The sequence below is a fragment of the Myotis nattereri genome (assembly GCF_964212035.1).
Source record: "Myotis nattereri genome assembly, chromosome: 16".
In the NCBI taxonomy this organism is placed as follows: Eukaryota; Metazoa; Chordata; class Mammalia; order Chiroptera; family Vespertilionidae; genus Myotis; species Myotis nattereri.
Genome location: NC_138091.1, coordinates 40743060 through 40769816, shown reverse-complemented (window position 1 = coordinate 40769816; position 26757 = coordinate 40743060). Strand labels below are relative to the sequence as shown.

The window sequence follows — 26757 nt, the reverse complement described above, 5'->3', positions numbered from 1 at the left end:
TTCCCATGGGGAGACAGGAAGGAGACTCCAGGTCCTCAAAGCAGCGCTACAGCCAGTTCGGCCAACAAGCGACACCTTTTCCCTCCCCGTCTCCCCCCACTCGACACCCCCATCGGAGTGACGGCCGGCCCAGCCCCTAGGCGATCAGGCCACGGCCCCCAGCCCGGTACGTTCTCCTCCCGGCGTAGCTCGGCCCATCTCCCCACCCGAGACTCCGCCCCTGATCCCTCCCCGGCCCAGCAGGCTCCGGAGAGGCGGCGCAAGGGGGTTGTATGGGAAGGATACCCTGGCGGGACTACAACTCCCAGCAGCCCCTGGGACCCGCCCGCTGGGCGGAGCTCTACAGGGCAGCGAATTGGGAGGAGCCCTGGCGCTCAGGCTAGGGAACGCATGTAACCAATCGCCGGGCGGCTCACGACGTGTGCTGATAGGGGCGGGGAGAAGCCCTCCGGGGCCAGGACAAAAGCCGGATCCCTAGCGGCTGCGGGAGGCTGGCGCGCTCCGGAGAGTGGGCGTTGGGTCCCGGCCTGTGGAGGAAGCGCCCCGCACGGACTTTCGCGGAGAGGTGAGTGGCGGGCGGCTGCTTCCCCGGTAGGGCCCCGACCTGGCCCAGGAGCTTCCTGCCTCCCTCCCTCAACCCGGAACCGCCTCCACAGAGGCCGGCTTGGTGTTCACGCACCCTCCCTGCACCTCCTTGGAAGTTTTTCGGGGGGTTAGCCTTTAGGTTAGACTTCGCCTGAGACCCCGGCTAGCAGTCACGTGCGACTAACCCCCAGCCCTCCCACCTTCCAGTTTCTGGGGGTTTGCACAGGCTTCCGCCGTCCTTGCTTCTTGCCTCTGTGAAATCGCACTTTCTCCATGCTGGCGCCCCTCACCCCCTCCCGGGGCCAGTTACTGAGCTTCCTCAGGCTTTATCGGGCCACCCCTCGCCCCCATCCGCTCCCCCCGCCGGATGCGGGGAACGGGAAGTAGAACGGTGACCTCTGGTCCCACTCGGGCCCCTCGCAAGCCGGGCTCAGGCCCTTCCTCTTAGTGCCGTGGGGTCCACGGAGCCCCGCGCCGAAGCGGAGGGAGCCACCTGGGCGTGCCGCCGCCACGGGCCACGCGGGCTGGGGCTGTCCGGGCCTGGCCGCGCCGCGCCGCGAGGACCTGGCCAGAGAGTGGCGGTGCAGGAAGGACCCTCCTCGCTTCGGAGGTGCCGTCGGGCCAAGCCTCTCAGCGACAGATGGCCGGGGCGCCCGTCTCCCTCCCCACCCTTGGCGCTGACGCCAAGGTTGGCCGGAGCCGGGTCCTCAAGGGGCCGGAGGATGCCGCCGCCGCCGCCCTCCTGTCGGGCCTGGCCAAGGGCCAGCCCCCCGCGCCTGCTGCCCGCTCCAACCTTGGCAGAGACTGTGTGCAGTGCCAAGGAATGATGCATGCCGTTAGGGGGTCCCCCGCAGTCTGCCCGGGAAGCGGGTGTTGGAGAGGATGGTGGGGAGCCGCGCTTAGCCCAGTCACTTTGCTCGGTGTTGCAGCCAGGTCGGTTCCTTGGATTTCTGCAATGCTGGGTGAGGGACGGCTAGCTGGCGGACCCCAGCTGCCCGGACGGGTCATTTTCACCTCTTACAGAGCTTCCGCACTTAGGAGACGTGGATAGGAAGGTCCCTCAGACACCTGGCAGCTGGTGTCTCCACCCCCCTGATGACACGATGTAGGGGGCACTCACAGAACTGCCCTCAAAAAACCCCAACCTCACGGCTGCTCACCTTAAAATGAGTACTTTTGATCTTTCCCGGAGAGAGACACTAAGTAGCGTCCCCAGTGCTTCTGCTCCACTGGCTGTGTCCCAGCTGTGCATTCCTGGCAACAGGCTCCTTTCATCCAGCCTTCCCTGTGGCTGCTTCTGCCTTTGGTGGCGGCTGTAGATGAACTCAGTCCTGGGTCACATCCCCCGTCTGCAGAAAAGACCCCAGTCAGCTCCGTAGGTCCCTCCCGGGGAGTGTGCGTGCGGGTGTGCATATGTGCATGTGTTTGTGTGCGTGTGCGTGTGTGTGTGTGTGTGTGTGTGTGTGTGTGTGTGTGTAATGTGTTTTAGGTTCCCAAATGGTTTGCCCACTTAACTGTCACTAGGTAACAGTTTCTTGGGCCTCACAGTAGACCCCTGAGGTCTTAGCTCTGCCCTGAAACCATCTATCACCAGTTTGACAGCACATTCAGACTAAGATTTTGTGGGGGTGCTCCTCAAACCCAGATTGGTATCCCCTTTAAGTCTCATCGTCACTAGAGCACATGTTAACTGAAGGTCTGGGGCCATCAGATGGTAGTCACAGGCATAGTCACAGGGAGTGCCTTGAAATGATATGCATAATGGGGTATGTGCACATTTTTTTTTTTTTTGGATTTTCTGATGCTCAAATGAGTTTGAGACTTCAAATAGGTTAAGAGCCGCTGCCCTAGAGAGGCTTTAAGACCCGTTGAATGATTAAACTTGCGACTTACCTCCACCCAGTCCACTCCCTGGGTTTGTGAGCCTTGGTGAACATGCAGAGGCGATTCTTTTCCTGCTCTTCCTCTCTTCATTGTCCGTGAGAGGGCTTGCCCCGTCTCAGCCAGAGTGCTCTGGTGGCAGATCTTTTCTATCCTGTATCATCCCCCTCTTGTGTCTTCTCGCATCTTCTTTTGAGGACTTTGTGGAGATGAGCTCTTGGATCTGAGATTTGATCTGGTGCTCAAGAAAATAGTGATTTTTTTTTTTTTCAGCTACAGAGGTCCCTTTTCTCACCCTATCCTTTCCAAAGTTGGGTCTCCATCTGTTTTGGCAGGTGCCAAGTTTGGGGGAGCGTCTGCCAGACTCCTCTGTTGGAGAGGCTTAGCTGAGGGTTTTCCTCCTGGATTTTTGACCACTTGTGCCTGACGTGCGTGCCTCAACTGCTGAGGGTGGTGGAAGCTGCCCTCTCCTTTCTCTGCTTGACCTGCCCTGGGCTGCACTTTGTTTGGGAGGAGAGTGGGGGCCGGTGTACCCATCTGATTTCAGGACCAGTTTTTCTGGTCTGAGTCAAGAAGGTTGGGAAATGGAGCTGGAGTGGGTGGGGGTGGAGGACTGTGGGGCAGTGGGGCTGACTGAGGCATCTCCTTCTGAAACTCATGTTGAGATGGAGCTGGAAGTCATTTCAGGGGGAGGCCAGAAAAGGGAATGTCTTGTTTGAGCCCCTTCCCTGCGATCCCACTTTGGGCCAGACACCAGCCTGAATGCGCCTATTGTGCCCAGCCCTAGACCAGCTGGGAGGCTGAGGGAACCAGCCAAGCCAGGATTAGAACCTGAAGCTCCAGCCTGGCCATTTGGGAGGGAGGTGCAGAGTGGCCCTGGAACACTGGCCTTCCCTGAGCTGGGAATGTGTGTTTAAACCAGCCGCCTCCCTAACTCTGCCCTCCTTTATATGCACTTGCCTTTTCTCCTCTAGCAAATTCAGCAACTTCAGTTCTGGATCTTTGTGGGCGAGACAGGAGTGTCTTTTCATGATCTGGCAAGCTCTTAGCATGATGACTTGGGTTCCTTTCTCTCCCCTGTCCCTCTCCTCAACTCGCTGTTGTCACTACCCAAGGGAGAGAATGGGTGTATCAAAGCAAAGTGGTGGGGCGGGAAATGAAATTGTCACACAGACCCTTTTTTGAGGTGAAGAGGGGACATGGCCTGTTCCTTTTAGAAATGGTCTTCTTTCTTGAGCTGAAGTGTGGGGTTTTCTGGGGACCAGGAGTAAAAGGGCTTGGGTCCCCTACTAATTAGGCTTCTTAGACAAGTTATCGTAACTCCTCTGAGCTTCTGTTCCTCATCTAAGAAACAGGGTTATGAATCTCAATGCAACTCACAGGGCTCACATAGGGTGAGTTTCTATGTACACGTGACTAAGGATGATTTCTGCCTCCTCCCCAAGCCCTGGCTCAGTTAGAAGTGACCAGTTCAGGATGGTCCCCAGGGAGGCTCTGTTTTGCTCTGAATTAGCAGCTGGATGACTCAGTGGACCGGGTGGGTTGCATTGAAGGTCATAGTTCCCCCGCCCTGTGTCTGCTCTGGACTCAGGAGTGGGAGTGTAGTGCCTGGGAGAAATGAGCTTTGAGATTACTCTTCTTTGTTTCTCAGGGGGCTTGTTCTTATCCAAGGCTAAGTAAACCTGACCTGACCTTCAGCTTGCAGATGTGTGTGTGTGAACTGGGTGTGGGGGAGACAAAACCTGTAGGGGGAGTCAGACCAGCATTGCACAAGTTGGCTGCTCTCCCCTCAGGTCATAGAACCAAAGGGTGTGTTTCAGTGTCTGTGCGCCCACCTTGGGTGGGACCAGCACTGAGGTTTGGGTCATGCCACTGATGATGCTGTTCTCCCATCCATCTGCCTTGGTTGTCGGATGAATATTGGCATGGGGGGGCTGGTTTGCCTCGAGGGAGTAGAGATAGGATTGAGGCCAAGGGTCAGCCTTACATTTCTTACCATCTTCCCTCCCCCACCATCTCCTGATCCTCTGCTGCTGTTTGGCAGCCCACCCTCTTGCTGGGTAGCCCTTTTCTCCCTCTGGAGAAGTGCTGCGATCTGGTTGTATTGTTTGGGGGCAGCTGGGTGTGTGACTGCCCTGCTGGAGAAGAGAGTGCTTCCATTTTCTGCCCCTTCTGACCAACAGGTAGAGCAGCTCCCTCTGCAGCCATGTCGGCCAAGGCGATTTCAGAGCAGACGGGCAAAGAACTCCTTTACAAGTACATCTGCACCACCTCGGCTATTCAGAACAGGTTCAAGTATGCCCGCGTCACCCCTGACACAGATTGGGCCCGCCTGCTGCAAGACCACCCCTGGCTGCTCAGCCAGGTGAGTTTGTCCCCATCGGACCCTTCATCCAGGCCGAGTTCAAGAGAAAGCAGCCAGTTTGTTGGAGATGTCCAAGTGGGTCATGAGATGGCAGACTGCCTGCATCAGTGGGCAGCATGCAGTGGGCTGAGAGAGTGGAAGGGAGGAGGGGGAGAGAGAGAAACAACAGACAGACGTTGATGTGAGAGAGACACATCAGTTGATTGCCTCCCCCACACACCCCAACTGGGGCTAGGGATCGAACCTGCAACCCAGGTACATGCCCTTGACCGGAATCCAACCCATGACCCTTTGGTACTCAGCTCGACGCTCTAATCGCTGAGCACACCTTCCAGGGCTGAGCAAGGTTTTGTGTTCAGCTCCCTGCATGTTAAGGTACCCGGGCATGGCATACAGAGCATGGGCTTGGAACTGGACAAACTAATCCAAATGCCAGCCCTCTGTTTATTAACCATGTGGCCTGGAGCAAGCCACTTTACCTCTCTGAGTTTCATGGGCATAACCCTCACCCTGTGAGCTGAAAGGATTAGCAGTAAGGTCTGGAAAGCCTTTAGTGTGCTGCCTGTCACTTGGTAGATGCTCAGTGAGAAGTAAGTAGGTGTGTGGGGGGGGTGGGAATGGGGGATCAGCTTGGCATAGAGGCTCTTTAGATCCCTGTAGGGCGCCCCCCCAACACACATACTCAGTGGAGCATATCATGAATGGCAGGGCCATGAGGAAGTGTGACATGGTACTTTGTGTAGGATGGCTAATGGCCTTGGGTGGGGGTCAGCTTGGCATAGAGGCTCTTCTTTAGACCCCTGTAGCGCACTGTTGGGAAGTGTTGGGAAGCTTAGACTTCGGCAGGGCCCAGAGAGCAGCACTAGGACCAATGGTGGGGGCTTCAGGAATGCACATGTCTTCCCACTGGGAGGCAGCCCAATCGCAAAGGGAGCTGCCTCTGGAGGTAGTGAATTTCCTGGCACTGGGGTGTATGAGCAGTGTCTGGGGGCTCCTTATTGGGCTTGTAGACAGGGATGGAGTTGACCAGATGCCCTCTCAGGTCCTTTGTCACCCCAAAGCCCTGTCTCTCTGTTCTTCCTTTTGGAACACTGGCTGGTCCATTCTCTGAGTGTGGGGAAGATAAAAGCTGGAGGTTAAACCCAAAGCTTATGGTTTATTGAAGCTAAGATACCACACGGGGGCGGGGGGGGGGATCATTTATTTAGTAGGTACTTGGTGAACACCTACTCTATGCCAGGCTCTATCCTGGGCAGGGGTGGTTCTAGATTCCTGGTTGTGAAAAGAAAGATGTAGGCTGTGGGACAGGTGAGGGAAGCGTCCAGGAGTTGACCCTAAAAGAGGGCTGTGATTGGTTTGGGGAGCAGGGTGAATTGTACTTTTTGTCCCCAAACTGTCACCTCTTCTTTTCTTTATTTTAAAATACATTTTTATTGATTTCAGAGAGGGAGAGAAACATCAATGATGAGAGAGAATCATTGATTGGCTGCCTCCTGCACGCCTCCTACTGGGGATCGAGCCCGCAACCTGGGCATGTGTCCTTGACCGGAATTGAACTCAGGACTCTTCACTCCGCAGACTGACGCTTTATCCACTGAGCCAAACCGACTAGGGCTGTCACTTCTACTCTACCTTCTCTTTCCTTGCTCTAAATACAAACTCCTCTCATTCCAGAGCTTGGTGGTCAAGCCAGACCAGCTGATCAAACGGCGTGGCAAGCTGGGCCTAGTTGGGGTCAACCTCACTTTGGATGGGGTCAAGTCCTGGCTGAAGCCACGGCTGGGACAGGAAGCCACAGTGAGTCTGGGTACAGGGTTGGGGTGGCCGTGCTGTGGTGGCAGAAGCGAACATGGTCACTCTATTAACTGTATAGGCCACCCCCACACAGGCAAGATTGCAGCTGGGGAAGGCAGAGTCCTGTGGAGCTGACTCAGTCAGCGGGGCCAGTCTTGGGGCTCATTCCCAGCTCCTGCATCAGGGAATGGCCAGCTGTGCTGCAAAAGTGACCCCAGTACAAGTCGAGAGCCACGTGGAAGTGGTCTTCTCTTTTACTGGCAACCCGAGATGGGACTCTGAGGCCCATTCTGGGAATGCCTTTCTTTTCAATTTCCAGAAAGGTCATGGTAGCTCGTCATGACATGGAAATCCTAAGAGGGTGGGTAAAAAAGTTGAAGAAGAGAGATGCAGAATCATTTAAGCAGAGGTATGACGTGGCCAAGAATCTAGAACACGACAGTTAATAGTGCTGATGAGTAAATTAAATTCTTGGCTTCTCCTGGCTTGGTGTTTAATCTCATCTCTGTAGATGAGAGAGCTAAAGTGAAATATGATTTGGGAAGGCTAACAGATGCTCAGAAATAAAATTGCATTTCTTCTCACTCCCAAAGGGAGCTGGAGAATTGAGGGGAGGGATGTGCTGCAGCTTGGCTTAGACTGGGGGGATTGTGCCGGCCACACCTGGCTTTGTCCCCTTCGGGGTGACTGTGGACCGGGGATGACTTTTCTTCTGTGGCTCCTCGGAAGTAGAATGAAGGTGGTGATGGAGTCGTCCTCCTCTCTGGGGCTTCCTTGAATCAGCTCTTTGCCCTAATTCTGTTCTTGGCCCTGTAGGTAAAGAGGGATCCTTGACGTTGTACATGAGCCGGGGTGAAGGATCTTGACCTTTGTGCTTCCAGGGAAAGGACAGAGGATTGGGGGCTGAGCAGTGTCCCCAGGGAGGTCCTCATGCTCCCTTCTCCTCAGCTGGCTGTGGAGGGCATGTCAGAACGTCTGAGCTGGCAGTAGCTTTGGCCCAGGAGCGGCTCATTACCCCTGATGGATCGCTGTCTGGTCTCTGACTCAGCAGTGATGCACGGCAGGCGGGGGCTTCAGGTCACTCTGGGATGAGGGATGTCTGCCTTGGCTGCCACCAGGGATCCACTCAAACTGATTAGCTCTGCAGGCCTGTTGTCATCAGTCATGAAAGTCTGTGTGGAAAAGTTTTCCCCGTCAAGCTCTTGCTCTCCTCTTCTCCCACCCTCCCGCCCCCATCGTGGTTCCCCGTCCCTGCCTGAGCTCTGAGGTAGCCTTGATTTGTCTGAGCTCTAATTTGTGTGATGGCAGGGAGGGAGGTGACTCCCCATCTCTGTGCTTTTGGGTGTGAGACAATGTTGCAGCTCATTTATCACCCTCCAGAGGAGGCAGAAAAAGAATGCGCAAGGTCAGTACACGTCGAAGTGTGCTGGCACCAGGGCAAGCAGATGGAAGAGGGGATCTCATGAGGACTTCTTTAGCTTAGGGCAGTGATTTTCAACCTTTTTCATCTCAGGGGACACAAACTAATTACTAAAATTCTGCGCCACACCAAAATAGATATATTTTTTGCCGATCCTACACAAAAAAAGGTGTAATTTTGATTAATTCCCACTGGATGGCTATTGTCTTGGCTGTTGTCATTTTTCTGTTTGACAGTCTAAGGGAAAAGAGGTCAGTGCCCCTGACTAAATAGCTAGTTATTGCATGTCTTAAAATTTTTTGCAGCACAGCTGTTGAAAATTGCTAGGTTAGGGGTCTGTGGCCCGATTGCCCTGGTTTCTGGGAAAATCTTTGCCGAGTGTTGTGGTGGTAGTGCTTGGGCTCCACCTCTGAAGGGAAGGTGGGTGGAGGGAGCAGAGGGTGCTTCCTCCTTCTGCCCTCAGGAGGAAGACATGCTGTCCATCTAAGCTTTATCTCCCTCCATCTCTGTAGGTGGGCAAGGCCAGAGGCTTCCTCAAGAACTTCCTGATCGAACCCTTTGTCCCGCACAGTCAGGTATGTGTGAGGTGGCTCCATGCTGCGCCTTCTGCCTCCTGGAGCCTTGAGTTTGTTGACTGTAAAATGATGAAAGGGGAATGAAGCTGCTGGAGGAAAGTCAAAGGGACCAGAGTCTCGGAAGCTGCACTGAGGGCCTGCGGGGCCTACGGAGCAGGGAGTCCAGAGATGAAGGAAAGGGCTCAGTTTGCAGTCAGGAGGAATCAGGGCTGGTGACTTCCAGTGCTGAGATGAGAAAGACTTGAAGGCAGAACCTCCTTCCCCAGATCAAGTCCTGCTGGCTCAGGGTGGACTGTCAGCGAGCCAGGCAGCGGCCTCTTCTCTCCTCTTGTCCCCTGGGCGGGGGTGGGGGGTGGGGGGGGTGGTAAACAGGTCTCCCTTGGTGAGTGTTTTTAGAAATGACACCACAGGGGCTGGGCTCCTTGTCCTCTGGTCAGTGCCCCCACCCACCTGATGCTCTTGTCCCTTGCAAGGCGGAGGAGTTCTACGTCTGCATCTATGCTACCCGACAAGGGGACTACGTCCTGTTCCACCACGAAGGCGGGGTGGACGTGGGCGATGTGGACACCAAAGCCCAGAAACTGCTTGTCGGGGTGGACGAGAAGCTGAATCCTGAGGACATCAAGGAACACCTGTTGGTCCATGCCCCTGAAGACAAGAAAGAGTTGAGTGAGAGGGTCTGCAGGGACGTGGCAGGGGGGAGTAGGGAAGGCTGACAGGCTCTGGGCACGGAGCAGGAAAAGCAGAGTGATCTTCCCTATCTGGGTGGGAGGCGTACACACAGCCCGGTGTCCCCATCCCCCACCCCAGGTCCCAAAGAGGATAGCTGGCTGGCTCAGACTGAAATATGCCGTCAGTGTCCCTCACCTTGCCCCTGTCTGTCTGGTGCCTCCTCCTCTGGCTCCCTGCCTGACAGCTCCTTTCCGCCTCAGTGGCTGAAGAGTGATGTCCAAGGAGTGGGCTTGGCAGAGGACAGCAAGGGGGTTGGCGGGGTGTCAGGATGGCAGGAAGTGGAGCTGTCAGTGGCAGTGGGTGACATTGCTGCTGAGCCTGCTCATTGATGGATTGATTGTTTCTCTCCCTCCCCCTTTAGAATTCTGGCCAGTTTCATCTCTGGCCTCTTCAATTTCTATGAGGATCTGTACTTCACCTACCTCGAGATCAACCCCCTTGGTAACTGGCTCTGTGGGGGTGGGATGGGACATGGGTCAGTGATAGCAGGGCCCCAGTGCCCACAGTAACCCTGGCCTTTACATTTGGAGGCAGTGAAGACAGGTGTGTGTGCACAGAGGGATCTCCAAGCTCACCGAGTGCAGGCTCCTGTGTCCGAGCTCTTAGAGGACCGTGATTATTCCTCCTTAACCAGCTCTAGCTTCTTTCTTGGGCCTTAATTTGTTCTGCAATGGCGAAGTCCTGGTTTTGATCTAAGTGCTCTGTGGCTGTTTCTGCCAGTAGGTTAGGTTAGGCTGTTTGCCTAGGACCAGGGCTACCTCTGCACTGGTCTGACCTTTTAGGCTGTTCTTTCCTCTCTGCGCCCACAGAGCATCCCTCGCCCCCTCCTTCCAGGAGCTGGTCAATCATTGATCCCCAAGACCAGGAAGCCTTGGCCCAAGCCTCTCAGACAGGGAAGGAGGCAGGTGGTGTGATCTGGTTCTGGCCAGGGCTTCTGAGGGCAAAGTCCTGATTCCAGATGCAGCTGGGGATGCAGTCCCTCTAATGGACCAGATGGCTCTGTGCTAACTTAATTAGCTAAATGGCCCTGGGGGAGAGGGAAGATAGATGCCCAGTGAGGTGGCAATAAATGAACCCTGCTGGCTTGGGGCCCAGTGCACCCTCACGCCTTCCCACCCACACCCCCACCGAACAGTGAGGCTTCCTAGCCAGACTGCAAAAACCAAATGTACATACCTAGGGGGTCTTCTGACAGCAACCTATACCTTTAAACGTTTTTTTAAATAGCAAGGCCATGGATGGGTGAATAGTTAAGGCACATTGTGTAGCATTTTATGAAAAATGATTAAAAATTGCCATAGCAACTTTCCTATTATATTACCTATAGGACTACTAGGGTTTGTTTTTTCTTTGATGGGGGGAGGCTGTGTCTCCATAAGAATTATTCTGGTTTCTTGCCGAATGAGGAAGTCATTAGCTTGTGTGGGACCTGGACCCCGTGGGAGTGGTGTGTGGGGAAGTCTGGGGAGGGGTTTGGAGGTTGGTGGTCACCTCTGCCTGGGGCTGGTGTCTGATTGCCTCTGCTTTTCTTGCAGTTGTGACCAAAGATGGCGTCTACGTGCTTGACTTGGCAGCCAAGGTGGATGCCACCGCTGACTACATCTGCAAAGTGAAATGGGGTGATATAGAGTTCCCTCCCCCCTTTGGGCGTGAGGCTTATCCAGAGGTAAGGCTGCTTAGGGGAGGAGATGGAGAGTGATGGGGGCGGGGGAGGGTGACTAATCTCAGATGAGCATTTGTCCCCTAGTGGGCTGTATATTTGGCAGGGAGAGGAAGGTCGAGAGCCATTTAATTTTTTTAAAACTCCAAAGGGGATGGGAGGTGGGAGTCAGCCAAGCCTCTGAATCACAGCCAGAAATCCTTTTAGACTTCTCTCGCAATCAGCCTCCCTGGGCTCTTAGCTTGATTTGTTACTTCTTGATCATTCCAAGTGGCTCCCCCTAATCCTATCAGGAAGGTAGCTCTCTCTGCCACTTGCTGAGAATTTCAATTGCTCCTTTCCACCCCGTTCTTTCTGAAATCCTCACAGCAGAATCGGGCTTGCATGGCATGACGTAACCCAGGCCAATGGAAGAGGCTGGGCTGGCAGAAGGGATGGGGTCTGGGGAGGGGAGAGGGTGGTGTGATGTTGGCTACAGATGCTGGGAGTGGGGGCCATTGTAGAAGCAGTGACATCGCAAGGCTTGGGACTTGGGCAGAGGGTCAAGGACTTGAAGTCGGAGAGGGAGGAAGTGGGAAATTTGCCCTCAGTGGTGACAGTGGCGATGGGTGGTTTTGGTACTTGAAGATGCCATCCTGTTTTGTCCCGGGCACGTAGGGCCCCACACAACCCCTTTTTCCTGACTCTATTAAGGCAAATGAGGACCTCTTCATGTGTCTCCAGGGAAAGGATAGGGGAGGAGTCTGGGGATCTGGGACCTTGGTGAAGGGGATGCCCACAGGGCCCACCTGTTGTTGTCTGATCCCTAGGAAGCTTACATTGCAGACCTGGATGCCAAAAGTGGGGCGAGCCTGAAGCTGACCTTGCTGAACCCCAAAGGGAGGATCTGGACCATGGTGGCTGGAGGTGGTGCCTCTGTCGTGTACAGGTGACTGAGGGGCTACTGAAGGTGCCAGTTGGGTCACATGTTCACAGCCTGGATCGAGCTGCTTCACCTGGGGGGCTCTAGTTCCTTACTGTGGTGCAGAGCAGGAATCACGAGCCTGCCCGAGGGGTCCGTGCACCTTCCTGTTTGCTGCAAAATGAAGTTATTTTGATTAGTTTTAGTTCTTGGAATTAGTGATAGGGATTCCACATGAGGGTACAACAAATACAGAAAATGAACCAGAAAGTGAATGTTGCTGTGTCCCCAAGGTCACCAGGTGAACATACTTTACACTTGGTAGAAATGTTGGGGTCCTAGTTCTCACCCTTTGTGATGATTGCTGGTTTTCCACCTGAAGCCCAGTAGTCAGCTCCTTTCTAGGCCTGTGATCGGCCACACCCCCTCCTGCTTGGCATGGCTTCCCTCTGGCTACAGCAGTTTTCCTTCTCATTGGGCAGCCTGGCAGGGACTTGTGGAATGTGCACTTTTTCTTTGTGTTGGGAGGTGTTCTTTGTTCACTTTATTTACCATCGTCAGTCAGTCCAGGGCCCCACGGTGGCCCAGTGCTGGCAGAGTGCACTGCCTGGGAGAGCCTTGAAGTGTCACTTGTGGGGCTTGAGGGTCCGAGGTCTGAGAGGTCATTTCCATAGTCTGACTTCAGGGCTTTGGGGGCGCCTGCGTGTCCTCCCAGTCACCAGGCTGCCACCCTCTGCTGCTAGAGTTGGAGCCAGCACTGACTTTTGTATCTCCCCGGCAGTGATACCATCTGCGATCTAGGGGGTGTCAACGAGCTGGCAAACTACGGGGAGTACTCGGGCGCCCCCAGTGAGCAGCAGACCTATGACTATGCCAAGACGATCCTCTCCCTCATGACGCGCGAGAAGCACCCCAATGGTGAGACTCACACGCTCCTTCCTTAGGACGGCCCAGTGTGCTACAGGGGGAACAGTTCTGGGCTTAGGAGGCACGGAGATTGTGGTCCTGGTCCTTTGCAACCTGGGGCTACTCATTTACCTTAAGGACCTCAGTTTCCCTGACTGTGCAGTGGGCAGTGATAACATCTATCAGGTGAGGGTCTGTGAGAGGATAAGGAGGTGATGTGTACTTAAAGCGCCATGAGCAGATGCAAGGGAGAAGGTGAGGCGTGCTCTCACTCTGACTGATAGAAGCTGTGCTGAGTGGCCCCTTTAGACATTTGTTACCCGACTGCCATTCCAGCTTCCCTTTACCACCTGTCCCGTGTTGGGGACTACACATACCAGTTACCCTACCCTGAAGCCAGAGAGAGGGAGATTCCCACCAGGTGTATCCAGAAACCAAGTTGGGTGTCTGGATGGCCGTCTAGGAATGACGTGGAGATTCCGTGGGTTTGGGTTAACCACCTGCTTGGTGATGGAGGTGATGGAGAGGGAGCTGATAAGGCTGACAGTCCTCAGGAGACCAGCCTGTTTCCCCCACCTCTGCACTGATACCTCTTAACAGTTGGGAGACCCTCGCTCAGTGGAGGGAACTGTCAGTTGGCTTTCTGATAAGATGCTCAAGTCTACCTTTCTAGCCCTTTTTGACTTCTCTCTTACTCCAAACCCAGGCAAGATCCTCATCATTGGAGGCAGCATCGCGAACTTCACCAATGTGGCTGCCACATTCAAGGTAATCGGCCACAGTGATTGCAGTTTCTGGGGAGCATGGGTTTGGAGGAACCAGGAAAGGGAGGTTCTCACAAGCAAATTTAAGACAGGAGCAAGTTCTCATGACTTACCCAGTCCAGAGGGAGGCTCTTGGTCCAGGGTTCCTTGTGGCGGATGCAGAAGACATGAACAGCTCTGTGTCTGAAGCTGTGTCTCTGGGCAAGCAGCTGACACTCGCTGGGCCATAATTCTCCCATCTGAGGTGTGGGGAGAAGGCAAAATCCTGCCATTCCCCTTTCAGGACCAGTTCTTGAAGAAGTACCGTAGTGGACCCTCATTTTCACTGGTTCACTGAGACTGGGTTCTCTGCAACTCCTTGTCTTTCGTCTCCCAGTCATCGGTCTCCTCTCCAAAAGGCAGAATGAGGGAAGTGTTTTTATGACCTGGGGCTCCTGGTTATCTAGCCAAGGGCCCGGCAGCCTGAGTCCCTGTGCCACAGGTCAGGGCCATGGGCACAGTTTTAAAAGTGACTGGGGGTCAACAAGAATGACAGAGCAACACGTCTCAAGAATCATTCCCTTCAAGGCAGCCACCCGAGGAGGCCATTATTATTCCACGTGGTCGGGTGCTCACTGAAGCTGTTCAAAAGAATGTGCCCCATCGGGTACTTTCATATAGGTTTTGAGAATAATGAATAAATAAATGTCAACCTTGAAAGTCAGCTCTCAGGATGTGGAGGACCAGGCCTCATCAGTCTGCTTAAAACGGGTCCCTGATTCAGCAGACAAATCTGAAACAGATCGGTCTCGACTGCTTTGTTTTAACTTCTGAGCAATCCCATAATAAAGCCAGCACTGGTGATAATTGTGGTTACGCCTGGAGCAGGAATTGTTTGCAAGGCCTTGGGTGACAGAAATTAGACTCCTGACTCAGTATACTAGCCCTCTATCTCGGAGAGACAAAATTGGTACACACCTGTACATTCTCTCTTATTTCCAAAGTTGATACCCATTACAAGGGCTGTTTCCCTAAATATCTTTTTTTTTTTAAATATATTTTATTGATTTTTTACAGAGAGGAAGGGAGAGAGATAGAGAGTTAGAAACATCGATGAGAGAGAAACATCGATCAGCTGCCTCCTGCACATTTCCCACTGGGGATGTGCCTGCAACCAAGGTACATGCCCTTGACCGGAATCGAACCTGGGACCCTTCAGTCCGCAGGCCGACGCTCTATCCACTGAGCCAAACCGGTTTCGGCTCCCTAAATATCTTGAAGAAGCTTTTGTAGGACAATGATTTTTTATTTCTCACCCAAGGATATGTTTAGAGAGAGGAAGGGAGAAAGAGAGAGAGAGAAACATCAAGGATGAGAGAGAATCATTGATTGGCTGCCTCCTGCACACTCCCTACTGGGGATCGAGCCTGCAACCCCAGCATGTGCCCTAACCAGGAATTGAACTGTGATCTCCTGAGTCATGGGTTGACGCCCAACCACTGAGCTACTATACCAGTCGGGCATTATGGCTGTCTTATTTTTAATCACATGTCTGTTTGTCCCTTTGTACTTCAGGGCATCGTGAGAGCGATTCGAGATTACCAGGGCCCCCTAAAGGAGCATGCGGTCACAATCTTTGTCCGAAGAGGTGGCCCCAACTATCAGGAGGGCCTACGCGTGATGGGAGAAGTTGGTAAGATGGGGACCTTTTCTTTCCCTCCCACCCTGAGTGTCAGTGGCCTACTTCCTTGGGATTCCTGAAAGAGTCAGTTGGAAACACTTATGTGCTCTCCCGCTCCCCTCTCTGGACATGCAGCTCGATCTACTTCCACTTTCTGCCCTCTGGCATAGACCTGTTCTAAACTTCAGAATGGGCAGTAAAGCATTTTCTTCTTCTTTTTTTGTTTTTTTGTTAATTTTGTATCCTGCTACATTGCTGAATACCTTTATTTATTTATTTATTGCTTAAAGTATTACAAAGGGTAAGTAAAGCATTTTCATTCAGCTTTTTGTTTAACAAATATTTAGGGGGAACATCTGCTCTGTGCTAAGCACTGCGGTTACAGCCACTGCAGGACGCACGGCAGACAGCCAGGCCCTTGTGCACTTGAGGATGTTGACTGTAATGTCAGGTTGCGCTAAGTGCATGAAGGAAGACAAGCAGGGTGAAGGGGTAGTGTGTGCGGGCAGGGACGGGCAGTTTTATGTGGGGTGATCAGAGAATGCTTGACTGGATAGGTGACCTGGAAAAGAGGAGGGAGCAGGGCAGTGGTGACTCTCAGCAAAGGAAAGAGCAAGTTCCAGGGCCCTGAAGTGGGAGTGTGTCCACGTGTGCAGGCCCAGTGGGGATGGCTGTGGGATGGGGCTGGGTGTTGGAGGCGGAAGGGCAGCAGGAGTAGGCATGTGAGGCTAGTACAGGTCCCAGGAGACCCTTGGCTTTGACCCTGGGTTGGCAGCTGTGGGGAGACTTTGGCCTGAGGAGTGACACAGTTTGACTTAGGTATCCAGCAGCCAGGATAGAAGCAGGGAGAGCTCTTAGGAGGCTGCAGCAGAGTCCAGGACAGTGGTGGCCTGGCTGTGAGGAGTGAGAGGGCAGGGCTCTGGTAACTGGTGGGAAAGGAGAGCTTTGCCCTCACTGAGCTAGAGGAGGAGGGGGTAAAGGCCTACCACTCAGTGTTTTCAGGAAATCTGGGACCACATCTTGTCAGTCATGACTAAAATCAGGTCTCCCTGAGTTGACCTGATTGAACCTGAAACACGGGCGCGTTGGGACCAGCAGCTTTGGACTTGAGTAAAATGTAGCCCTCATTGCCAAGAGCAGTGGTGTGTGGAGCAGGGGTCCATGTGAAGTGCCAGAGGGGTGCCAGACAGAAGGCTTTTGCTCAGTGAGTGATTGGAGAAACGAAATCTTCTCATCTTCCCATTTTTCCAAATCTGGTGTCCATGGCAAACACCAAACCTACCTCAATCAGTTGAAGCAGTGCCAAATCCTCATTGCCCCCCAAAACTGAGTACACAGTGAATGTCACTCAGTCACAGTTGGGACATTAAACAAGTAAACAGTTATTGGAACAAGATGCTGTCAGGGCTCTACATGTGAAGCAGGCAGGGTGGTGTGGAGGAGAGCGGCTTTCAAGGTCATCGGGAGGAGGAGGCACTTGAGCTGAATGACGAGAACAGCTGGGTGAAGGTCTGGGATGAGAGCTCCATGCGGAGGAAGGAGCAGGGCCAGTGTTGAGGAGCAGGGGCCAGGCCAGGGAGGCTGGAGTGTGAGGTCGCGGTGGGTTGGGGTGGGAGAGCAGGGTCCCGGCTGTGAACGGGAGTGCCGACTCCGGTGCTGCTTGTGCTCGCAGGTTCGTGTGCTGATGAGGATCTGACAGCTGGCTTGTGCTGCATACGTGGTCTTGCACAGGAAGTGCTGGGCATCAGGCAGGACCCTATAGGACCTTTGCAGAGTCGTGTGGACTTGGGCCCTTATTTGAAGACTTGAATGATGGACTCTTTTCCCTCCTTCACAGGGAAGACCACTGGGATCCCCATCCACGTGTTTGGCACCGAGACTCACATGACGGCCATTGTGGGCATGGCCTTGGGCCACCGTCCTATCCCCAATCAGCCACCCACAGCTGCCCACACTGCGAACTTCCTTCTCAACGCCAGCGGGAGCACATCGGTAGGTGCCCGCTGGCCTCTACCATAAAGCCTGCCATGCCATTTTAGTCAGCCCCTCACACCCCATCCCATCCGGGACATGGTGCTCCTCCTCTTCCCTAGCCATTTGGGGACATTGGGGAAATGTGGGGGAAGGGGCGGCTGTAGTACTACACGGTTGGTTTCTGGATTTCAGCCAGTTTTTTCTATGCCAGTCAAGGTAGTATAATGGGAAGACCAGGTTTTTTTTTAATCAGACCTGAGTTCAAATCCTGCTGTGGGTGGGACTCCGGCAGTTATACCTGCTCAGAGCCTCGGTTTGCTCACCTGCAGCCTGGAGACAATTCTGATTCCTGTCTCCGAAGGTTGTTAGAATAGTGCTTTGGAAGCAGCTTATAAAGAACTGCTGTGCTTAGTTCTTGTTCCCTGATTCCTCTGGGGCCTTAAGGACCAATGGCTTTCCCCCCCAGCTGCTGCCTGTGACTTACTCCCTCCTTGTCTCACCCCAGACTCCGGCCCCGAGCAGGACTGCATCTTTTTCTGAGTGCAGGGCCGATGAGGTGGCACCTGCAAAGAAGGCCAAGCCCGCTGTGCCACAAGGTAACTCCCAGCAGTTTCGGATCCGCTCTGTCTCCTTCCCTTTCGGGCCTCACTGGACCAGCAGAGGTGCTGGAAGGTGTTTGGGCTTTGCTTGAGAGTGAGCGTGGTGCGTAGGGTGGGAACATATGGGAGGACGCGCTGAGCCTTCCCGGTGGTCTCCCCTGGTGCTGAGGACTCATGCTGCCCCTGGGTCACTTCACTCCCCACTGTTTTCTCTCTTACCCCCTACTCCCTGTGGGCAGGTGTGAGCGGGGCAGGGCGGTTGTGGAGGAGACAGGGTTACAAAAATTCCAGGAGGTGGGTGGGTCTCCCAGACTCTCCTCCCCAGTGGAGAGCAGAGGAGGCTCCTGTATAGCGGTAGCTCCTGCCCACCCCATCATCCTGGGGCTCCTACAGAGACACTCCTTTCCACCATAAGGCCTCCGCTGTCTACCAGCCCATCTATACTTTGCCTCATTTGTCTCCATCCTCTGACTTATCAAAGGTGTGATCCTGGCCAGCCAGCCCTTACAGCTAGCGTTCAGTAACTCGCTTTTGGGCTGGTGTGGCCTGTGCACCCTCTCCTAGTACACACCGGCAGAGAGTGCCTAAGGCATTTTGTGAAATAGTGACACTGGCTCCAGGCACTAGAGTTGGAAGCCACTGTCCTGTCGTTCCCAAACCCACAGCACAGAATGACAGGTCCAACCCAGTCGACCCCATCCATCATCGTGTGCTTTGTAGGGACGAGGGACTGGGGTTCAGAGGCTGGGACCGGGCCAGCTGTCCCTTCAGAGGGCCTGGGGGTGTGGGGGGCAGAGATTCAGTGTTCAGCATACCCTCCAAGCCTTCTGTTCCTCCTCTCCCCTCTGCCCCCTTTGGCCCTTTGCTCTTTCTTGCTTTCGCTCTGCTGATCAGTGCTGTCTTCTCTTTTGCTGGCTTTCCTCCTGTCTGTTGTGGAATAGATGAGAGATGGTGAGGGCGGCAACCCTGCCAGGCTTGTCCATGGGACCCTTACCTATTCCCACCCTCTCCCTCCAAAGCCTCCAGCCATCAGCAGGTCACTCAGTTGCCTTGGTCATTTTCTTTGACAGATTCAGTCCCAAGTCCAAGATCCCTGCAAGGTAGGACGCCCCTGCCCTGCCCAAGTCTGTGTGTGGCTTGTTAGTGGGTCTCACTAACCGTTTGCTGTCTCCCCTGCCCGGGTGGCAGTGTGTGTGGTGTGTTTTATTCCTGCCTCGGTGTGGTCTGCCCCCAACTCCTAGTCTCCGCTCTCTCGCCCTTCCCACTCCTGCTCAGCTCAGGCCCCCGCTCACTGCTCTCCTGGCCATGTGGCCGTCTCTGGCTCAAAACTTGGGCGTGAGGGGCTGGAGAGCCACGCCCACAGCCTTGGAGAATGGAGTGGTGCTGAGGACAGAGTCCTCCTGGGAAGGAGGAAGCTCTCAAACCAAAGGGAAAGTGGCAGAGCCCAGCGGGCGAGGACAGGAGCCATGTCCTCCCCGATTCTCATCCACATCTCCCGATGGTTTCATTTCTTACCTTCGTCTCCTCAGCCTCGCCACTGCTGACTATCCCAGGGCTCCCCATATCAGGGCCAAGCTCAGGTTTCCCTGGGGTTTGGGTGGAGGATGGGATAGAGCAGGAGAGGTCACTGGTTAGCGTAGGCATTCTCTGCATGTCCTCACCCAGAACACACCTGCTCACCTGTTCACAGCATCAGGACTTCCTTTAACTTCTTGACTCTCACAGCCTGGGAGCTTTTACCCTGGAAGGGGAATCTTTTGATGATATTTGACCGCTTTCTTGCTTACGGGAGGGGAAGGAATAACTAGGCAGGGTTGCTTATGTCCCTTCAGAAAGGCCAGCAGTCCCTACAACATCTGGCAAGACCCATTGTTCCCTGACAGGCACAATCTGAGGCTGAGCCTGTGCAGAGAGAATACTCTAGTCTAAGAGCTCTTCTACCCCAGGGGAGGAGTTGATGCTCACTGTCAGTCCCAGCTGTGCTGAGAAGCGGGCGAGGAAGGACAGATTGTACCAGTGAGGGCCCTCCCCTCAGCGGTCTAGAGGAGGAGCCTACTGCGGGCTCTGAACCCCGAGCAGGTTTCCCTCTGGGGTCTCCCTGCTGCTGGTGGGTGAGGATTGCCCCCACCGGCTTTGGCTTCTGTACTCAAGGAGGTGAGCACTCTGTCCGCCCCTTTCATGCTGGAGGTGCAGGGGGTTTGTAGGGAGCCCAGGCTTTGTTCTGATTCCTGTCCCCGCTTGGACAGACAGATGTGTGGATGTGCGCGCGCTCACTCGGTGTGGGCTCCCTCGAGGACGGGAGTGGCAGGGCTCTTGTTCCTCCTACTTGCACAGTTGAGCTGTAATCCCGGCTCTGATGCTAGATGACCTAGGATCTGAGTCATTTGGCATCTCTGGGCTTCAATATCCTGGGATTGAGAAGTGACAGTACTGGATTAGGTGGCTTCCTTTGTTCTGTGATCTCATGTCTCGTCAGAACCCAGTTGGGTCCAGTGACAGTAAATCCCGGGTATTTGCAACAACAGGAGAGCCTGTGTCATGAGAAGCTTATGGCTGTGATGGAAGAGGCGGGCCTGTGGGGATGAGAATTCTGTATGCCTTGGGAAATTGAGCTTTTATTAAAAAAAAAAAAATATATATATATATATATACATATACGTATATATATACACACACACACACACATATACATATATATATTTATTGATTGATTGATTGATTTCAGAGAGGAAGCAAGAGGGAGAGAGAGAAACCTCAGTGATAAGAGAGAATCATTGATTGGCTGTCTCCTGCACGTCCCCTACTAGGGCTCGAGCCCGCAACCTGGGCATGTGCCCTTGATCGGAGTTGAACCTGGGGCCCTTCAGTCTGCAGGCCGACGCTCTATCCACTGAGCCAAACCAGACAGGGCTTAAATTAATTTAACCAGGACTTGAACTTGGTTAGCCAAGTCTGCATTAGTACAGTAGGTTAATTAATGCCAGATGCCACTGTGCTTGGTGCACTGTTTTCCCCTGAGGGCTACTTTCTTAGGACTTCAGGGAAGGGAGGGTGAGGTCACCTGCCTGTAGGGTGGTGAAGGGGCCTTTTCCTCCAAAGCTGAGGAATCCACTTCTGCCAGATATTTTTGTTCCTTTCTTTTGCTCCGCACCCCTTTCCTGCTAGCCGGAGAGCCCATCCAAGAGCATTGTTTTCTGGGCAGGAAAGAGCCACCTAGTCCAGGGAGGAGGGCAGTGTATTGCTCCTGCCTCACCCGTGCCAGAGCCCGGCCGGAACCTCAGAGATAAGGCTGAGCAAACCTCTTCATTGGACCTACACTGACCTAGAATTGTGAGGATTCAAATCCTGACCGAAGGTGGTTTATGTCCAGATTTTGAGGTGATAAGGCTTGTGGAACATCCTGCTTTCACCAAAATTTTCCAGTGACTTTAAAAATAATTTATCAAGTGCCCATTTGCATATGACCAGGAGGCTGATTATATACATGCCTTTCCTGTGAAATTGAGCAGGCCCTGTAGGAATTCTCTGGGGCCCCTTCTTTGCATTGGGAGTCCTTTCTCTGTTGCTGAGCTGTTTACTAGCCAGGCAGATCTTCTGAGCTCTTTACTTTCTGCCACCTCTTTCCAGAAGAAATTGAGGCACCTCTTCCCCAAGTTCTCAGAATTCCATCCTCTTAACCTTCCTTTGTGGTTTTGATCAGCCCCCCTCCCTGGACTTGGCGTGGAGGGGCCTGGCAGGCAGCCCTGCCCCTGGGGTCTCACAGGGGTGTGTGCTCTGGGTGCACTCGCTGTGTTTTTGCCCAGCAGGAAAGAGCGCCACCCTCTTCAGCAGCCATACCAAGGCCATTGTGTGGGGCATGCAGACCAGGGCTGTGCAAGGCATGCTGGACTTTGACTACGTCTGCTCCCGAGACGAGCCCTCGGTGGCCGCCATGGTCTACCCTTTCACGTGAGTCATGCCACGGCAGGAAGGCTGCAGATGGCTGCCAAGTGGGATTTTCTCATCTAATCTCCCTGACTGAGACTGAGCTGGGGGAGCAGCTCAATTATCCCCTTTGCTGGGGAGGCGACGCCCATCCCAGACTGGGGCGAACCAATTCCTGGAGGGTCTTTTCCAGAAGATGGAAACTCTGAGGGCAGAACCCTGCCTTTCCACCTGGGGATGAAGCTCCCCCCGGCGGACCCCCTCCCCAATCCCGACAGGTTGTCCTGACCCCGCCTCTGCCTTTCTCACAGTGGGGACCACAAGCAGAAGTTTTACTGGGGTCACAAGGAGATCCTGATTCCTGTCTTCAAGAACATGGCTGACGCCATGAAGAAACACCCAGAGGTGGACGTGCTGATCAACTTCGCCTCTCTTCGCTCTGCCTATGACAGTAGCATTGAGACCATGAGTTATGCACAGGTAGTCACAGCCCTAGGAGTAGGCGGGGGTTGTAGGGAGAGCTCCTGAGTGGTGCTCATGCTCACTGCCTCCTGGGACAAAGGGCTTAGACTCGGGACTGGCCAGTGTTCTGGCTGAAAGTGGTTGAAGACACTTGATCTTTAGATGGGAGGGTAGTAACCGAGGGCAGGCAGGCTGCTCACTGGGCCAACAAGAAGTTCTGGGTACGGAGAAAATAAATACTTCAAGTCCCGTTTCCCAGAAACACAGCTGCTATGTTTGAGTACACCCTTATCCACACCTTTTCCTGGATTTTACCAAATGGAATAATATTTTACAGACTAATTTTATAATCCGTTTCCTTCAGTTACTCTCCACAGCATAAATATTCATTGGTAGTATCAGTTTTGCTTGTCAAGTCTGGCGATGAGCATTTTGGAGTAACATTTGCACATATCCTTAATTATTTCCCCAGAATAAATAGCTAGACGTCAAACTGCTGCATCAGAATGAGCAGACTGTAAGGCTCTTGGACCATCCTGCCCACGTGCCCTCCGGAAAAGGTGTACTGATGTAAACTCCCATCAGGAGTTTGAGAATTCCTGTTTTTCTGTACCCTTGCCAACACTGAATGTTTGGGTTTTAAAAATATATATTTGACAAATTGATAGGCATCCTATTTAATTTGCAGACCTTTGATTGGCCATTTCTAATCTATGACTTGGCCTCCCTTCTTTTTTTTTCCCCCCTATTGAGGTGTTTGTCTTCTTTGTTACTGATTTGTAAGACCCCCTCCCCGATAGAAAAAAATATTGATTCATCTGCTCATAATTATTTCTGATTCTAGACTGGTTTGGTTCAGTGTGTAACTGGAGAAGATAAACTTGTGTGGATATCTAGATGAAGCAAAAACGAAAGCATACTTGCTAAAAATGAATTGAGTTTTTAGTCTAGATTAGAAGTTGACAAACTGCAGCTGAAGGACCAAACCCAGCCCTCTGCCCGTTCTTGTAAATAAAGTTTTATTGGAACATAGCTATGCTCATTCATTTATATATTATCCATGGCTGTTTTCAGGCAAAGTTTAGTTACTGCAGAGACCACATGATCAGCAAAGTCTAAAATACTATTTGGCCCTTTATAGAACAGTTTGCCAGTCCCTGGATGAGAGTCAGAGATGATTCTCAATCTCTTCTGCCCACCCCCCACTTTCTCTGGCTTTCTTTTCCGACTGTGGAAGCAGCTCCTTTCTGGCACATTCTAGCCCTGACCTGTGGGGACATAGAATCAGGGACTCAAGGGCACAGCAGAGAAAGCCAGAGATAGCTGCTGTATGTGCAGTGGGGAACAGGTGTCTGAGTCTTGTGAATTTTTGGATGGGAGAGAAAAATCTGACTAGCAGATTTTTTGGAAACATTTGTTCCTGCTTGGTTACTGAGTCACTCTGATGTTAACAATGGGGATTAGTTTGGGATGTCCACGCCTCTCTTTTCGGGGGAGGCTTGGTGTGATCAGGTTAGGAACAGAGACTTGTGGAAAGAAGCAGTGCCTGTTATTAATATTACTTTGTCCTTAGAGCCTGGAAGGGGACATGGGAGGTGAGTTCTTGAATGGTTGCTGCCTCTTGGTCCATCTGAGGTGACAAGCTAATGAGGAAGGACTGTTCTCATCCTCTAGATCCGGACCATTGCCATCATAGCTGAAGGCATCCCTGAGGCCCTCACAAGGAAGCTGATCAAGAAGGCGGACCAGAAGGGCGTGACCATCATTGGACCTGCCACAGTGAGCTTCCTCTCCAGAAAGCCTTTTTTTATCCTCACCCGAGGATATTTGTGCCTTTCGTTTCTAGAGAGAATGGAGGGAGGGAGGAGGGGGTCAAAGAGACAGAGAAACATCAGAAACATTGATGTGAGAGAGACACGTCAATTGGTTGCCTCCTGCATGCACCCTGCAATCAAGGTATAAAGTCCATGGTGTCCTTGACTAGGAATTAAACCAATGACCTTTCAGTCTAAGGGCCAAAACTCTAACCACTGAGAAAAATTGGCCAGGCTAAAAAGCCTTTTAAGTTCAAGCTCTTTTAAGAAGTTTTGGGCTCTCAGGAAACTCACTTGTTGACTCTTTGTTTCTTTTCTAAGTTGAAAAGATTTAGGGGGTACCTCTTGAAAGTCAGTCTGTCCATTTCCAGTTAATTTTTTAAAGGCCCACTCTCCATTCCATATCACCGTTACAGTTTCAAGGGACTAATGAAAAGATTCTTGTTTTAAGTGTTTGCCCACTCTCATACAAACATTGCATAGTCTTTGATTATTCCTTTAACTATAAACCAAAGAAAAATCTACCTGGAGGCTTTATTTTTGACCAAAAGCTCTTTATTGAAGGAGTAATTGCTCTGTGAATATTTTTGTTTTTGTTTTTACCTGGTTGTTACGTTAAAATTTATGTGAAGGGAAGACAAAGGGACCTTTTATCTCAGAGGCAGTGGGTGATTTTGAGCAGAGGTACACACCTGTGTTACACACCTTTTTACTGAGCATTGTCGCTCTTGGAGAGCAAAGGAGACGACTTAACCCTGAATATACCTGTCGGTGGTAAGCCACACCTTACAAATAAGGCTTTCTTTCTTTTCTTTTCTTTTTTTTTTTTGCATAATGTCTCGAGATTCTTCTTAAGCAGGAAACCCAATGTGCAGGTGTTAGGTGTCTTGATCATTTCCTCCCCAGCCTGGCCAGACTGGAATGGGCTGGTAGTACTGGGCTTGGTGATGCTTATGAGCTCTCTGGTCGATTAGGAGCTCACCCGTCCCTTCCTCCCTGACTGCTATTTTGCCCCTGCAGGTTGGAGGCATCAAGCCTGGGTGCTTTAAGATTGGGAATACTGGCGGGATGCTGGACAACATCCTGGCCTCCAAGCTGTACCGCCCTGGCAGCGTGGCCTATGTCTCGCGTTCTGGGGGCATGTCCAACGAGCTCAACAATATCATCTCTCGGACCACAGATGGCGTCTATGAGGGCGTGGCCATTGGCGGGGACAGGTGATCAGCTGGGGGACAAGCCCATACTGCTTGCTACTGTTGAATTCCTGGCACATAGCTGTGTTTCTTTCCCTTTTTGGGGTGGGGTGGGGGTGGGGGGATGCTTATTTGTTTTCCCGATTATAGTTGACATTCAATATTTTCTTAGTTTCTGGTGGGAATGATATCTTAAGTCCACTTTTGCCTTAGAACTAACAAGAGCATAAGAATCCGAAAATACAGGGAAAGGTGTTTTAAAAGGCATCAGGGCCTGCAGGTAGTTGTTTATTGTCTGAGGTGGCCATGGGGAGGCAGCAGAGTGCTGTGATTAGCAGGACCGATTTTGAAATCAGACCAAATGGGTTCAAATCCTAGTTTTCCTGTTTACTAAGGGGGCATCCTTGACAGGCTACTTACCCCACCCCCAGACCGCCGTCATCCTTACATATCAATGGGTGAAATAATAGTGCCCACCTCATGGAGTTGGTGGGAGGATTAAATGAGGGCGTGTTTTATAAAGTGGCTAACGGGCTGGCACTTAGTAAGTACTCAGTATGTGTTCATTGTAGCTAATAATAGTGAAAGGGAAAACTATTCCTTTATTCTCTACCGCTACCATTCATATTTCTGGCCACCAACCCAGAAGCTCCAATCCCCTTATCTAGGGATTTTTGTGGCGGCTTCATCATGATTGATGATTATTAATTCAGTTCCCAGCCCCTCTCCCCTCTCTGGAGGATGGGGAGTGGAACTGAAAGTTCCAAGCTTCTGATCGTGGCCTGGTCTTTCTGGTGACTAGCGCTATGCGGGAGCCCCCCAAGAGTTTCTGTCACCCAGGACTTCCAAGGGATTTAGGAGCTTCTGTCACCCCCGTTACTCAGGAAATTAAAAGTTTTTTAGGAGCTCAGAACAAAAGATGCTCCTGTCACTCAGGATATCACAAGGGTCATAGGAGCTGTGTGTCAGGAACTAGGGACGGAACAATGTATATATTTCTTCTTTCACAAATAGTGTCATTACTTTTGTTGGTGGGAACAATAACCAGTAGTACTTACTACCCTCATAAACCTTAGCCATTGCCGATTACCATTGTTACTACTACTATTACTACTGCTGCTCTTTAGCTCAGAACCACAAGCTGTTGGGAGACTGGGTCACCTTGCCGGTCTCCCTGGCTCCCCCACGTCATTTCGGGTGGGACTCCTGGGTGGGGAAGCACTCCTGCCAGTTCCACGGGGTGGGTACACATTTATCCTCAGGGTTGCGGTCAGCTGAAGGCAGGCCTGAGGCTGGAGGGGCTCATCCACGGCTGGCAGGGTGGCTCCCTCTGTGCCTCCAGGCTGCTTAGTGTCTGAGGACTTTGCATTGGGCTTCCCAAGAGGGAGCAATTCAAGAGAGAGCCAGAAAAAGCTATATTTTATAACCCAGCCTTGGGAGTCGATATCATAGGATCACTTTTGCCACATTTTGTTCATTAGAAGCTAATCATGAAATCCAACTCATAGTCAAGAGAAGAGGCATGAGGTTCTTCCACCTTTTAAAAAG

The 26757-nt window shown here is 52.5% G+C and overlaps 1 protein-coding gene across 2 annotated transcripts in view; it reads left to right on the top strand.

Moving 5' to 3' along the window:
* Positions 1–334: 334 nt before the first annotated feature.
* The window catches only part of ACLY (ATP citrate lyase), a 38959-nt gene continuing 12536 nt past the window's right edge, over positions 335–26757 (top strand). The window contains exons 1-18 of one of the 2 annotated variants that reach the window (XM_081109254.1): positions 335–565; positions 4650–4831; positions 6506–6628; positions 8558–8620; positions 9094–9284; positions 9714–9793; positions 10888–11018; positions 11822–11940; positions 12695–12831; positions 13526–13587; positions 15138–15255; positions 17081–17235; positions 17723–17813; positions 18887–18916; positions 21623–21764; positions 22052–22220; positions 23877–23981; positions 25037–25233. In XM_081109254.1, the coding sequence (XP_080965380.1) occupies positions 4673–4831; positions 6506–6628; positions 8558–8620; positions 9094–9284; positions 9714–9793; positions 10888–11018; positions 11822–11940; positions 12695–12831; positions 13526–13587; positions 15138–15255; positions 17081–17235; positions 17723–17813; positions 18887–18916; positions 21623–21764; positions 22052–22220; positions 23877–23981; positions 25037–25233 (2072 nt within the window). In that variant the 5' untranslated portion in view covers positions 335–565; positions 4650–4672. The remainder of the gene's footprint in view (positions 566–4649; positions 4832–6505; positions 6629–8557; positions 8621–9093; positions 9285–9713; positions 9794–10887; positions 11019–11821; positions 11941–12694; positions 12832–13525; positions 13588–15137; positions 15256–17080; positions 17236–17722; positions 17814–18886; positions 18917–21622; positions 21765–22051; positions 22221–23876; positions 23982–25036; positions 25234–26757) is intronic. The other variant, XM_081109255.1, reaches the window with a different exon arrangement.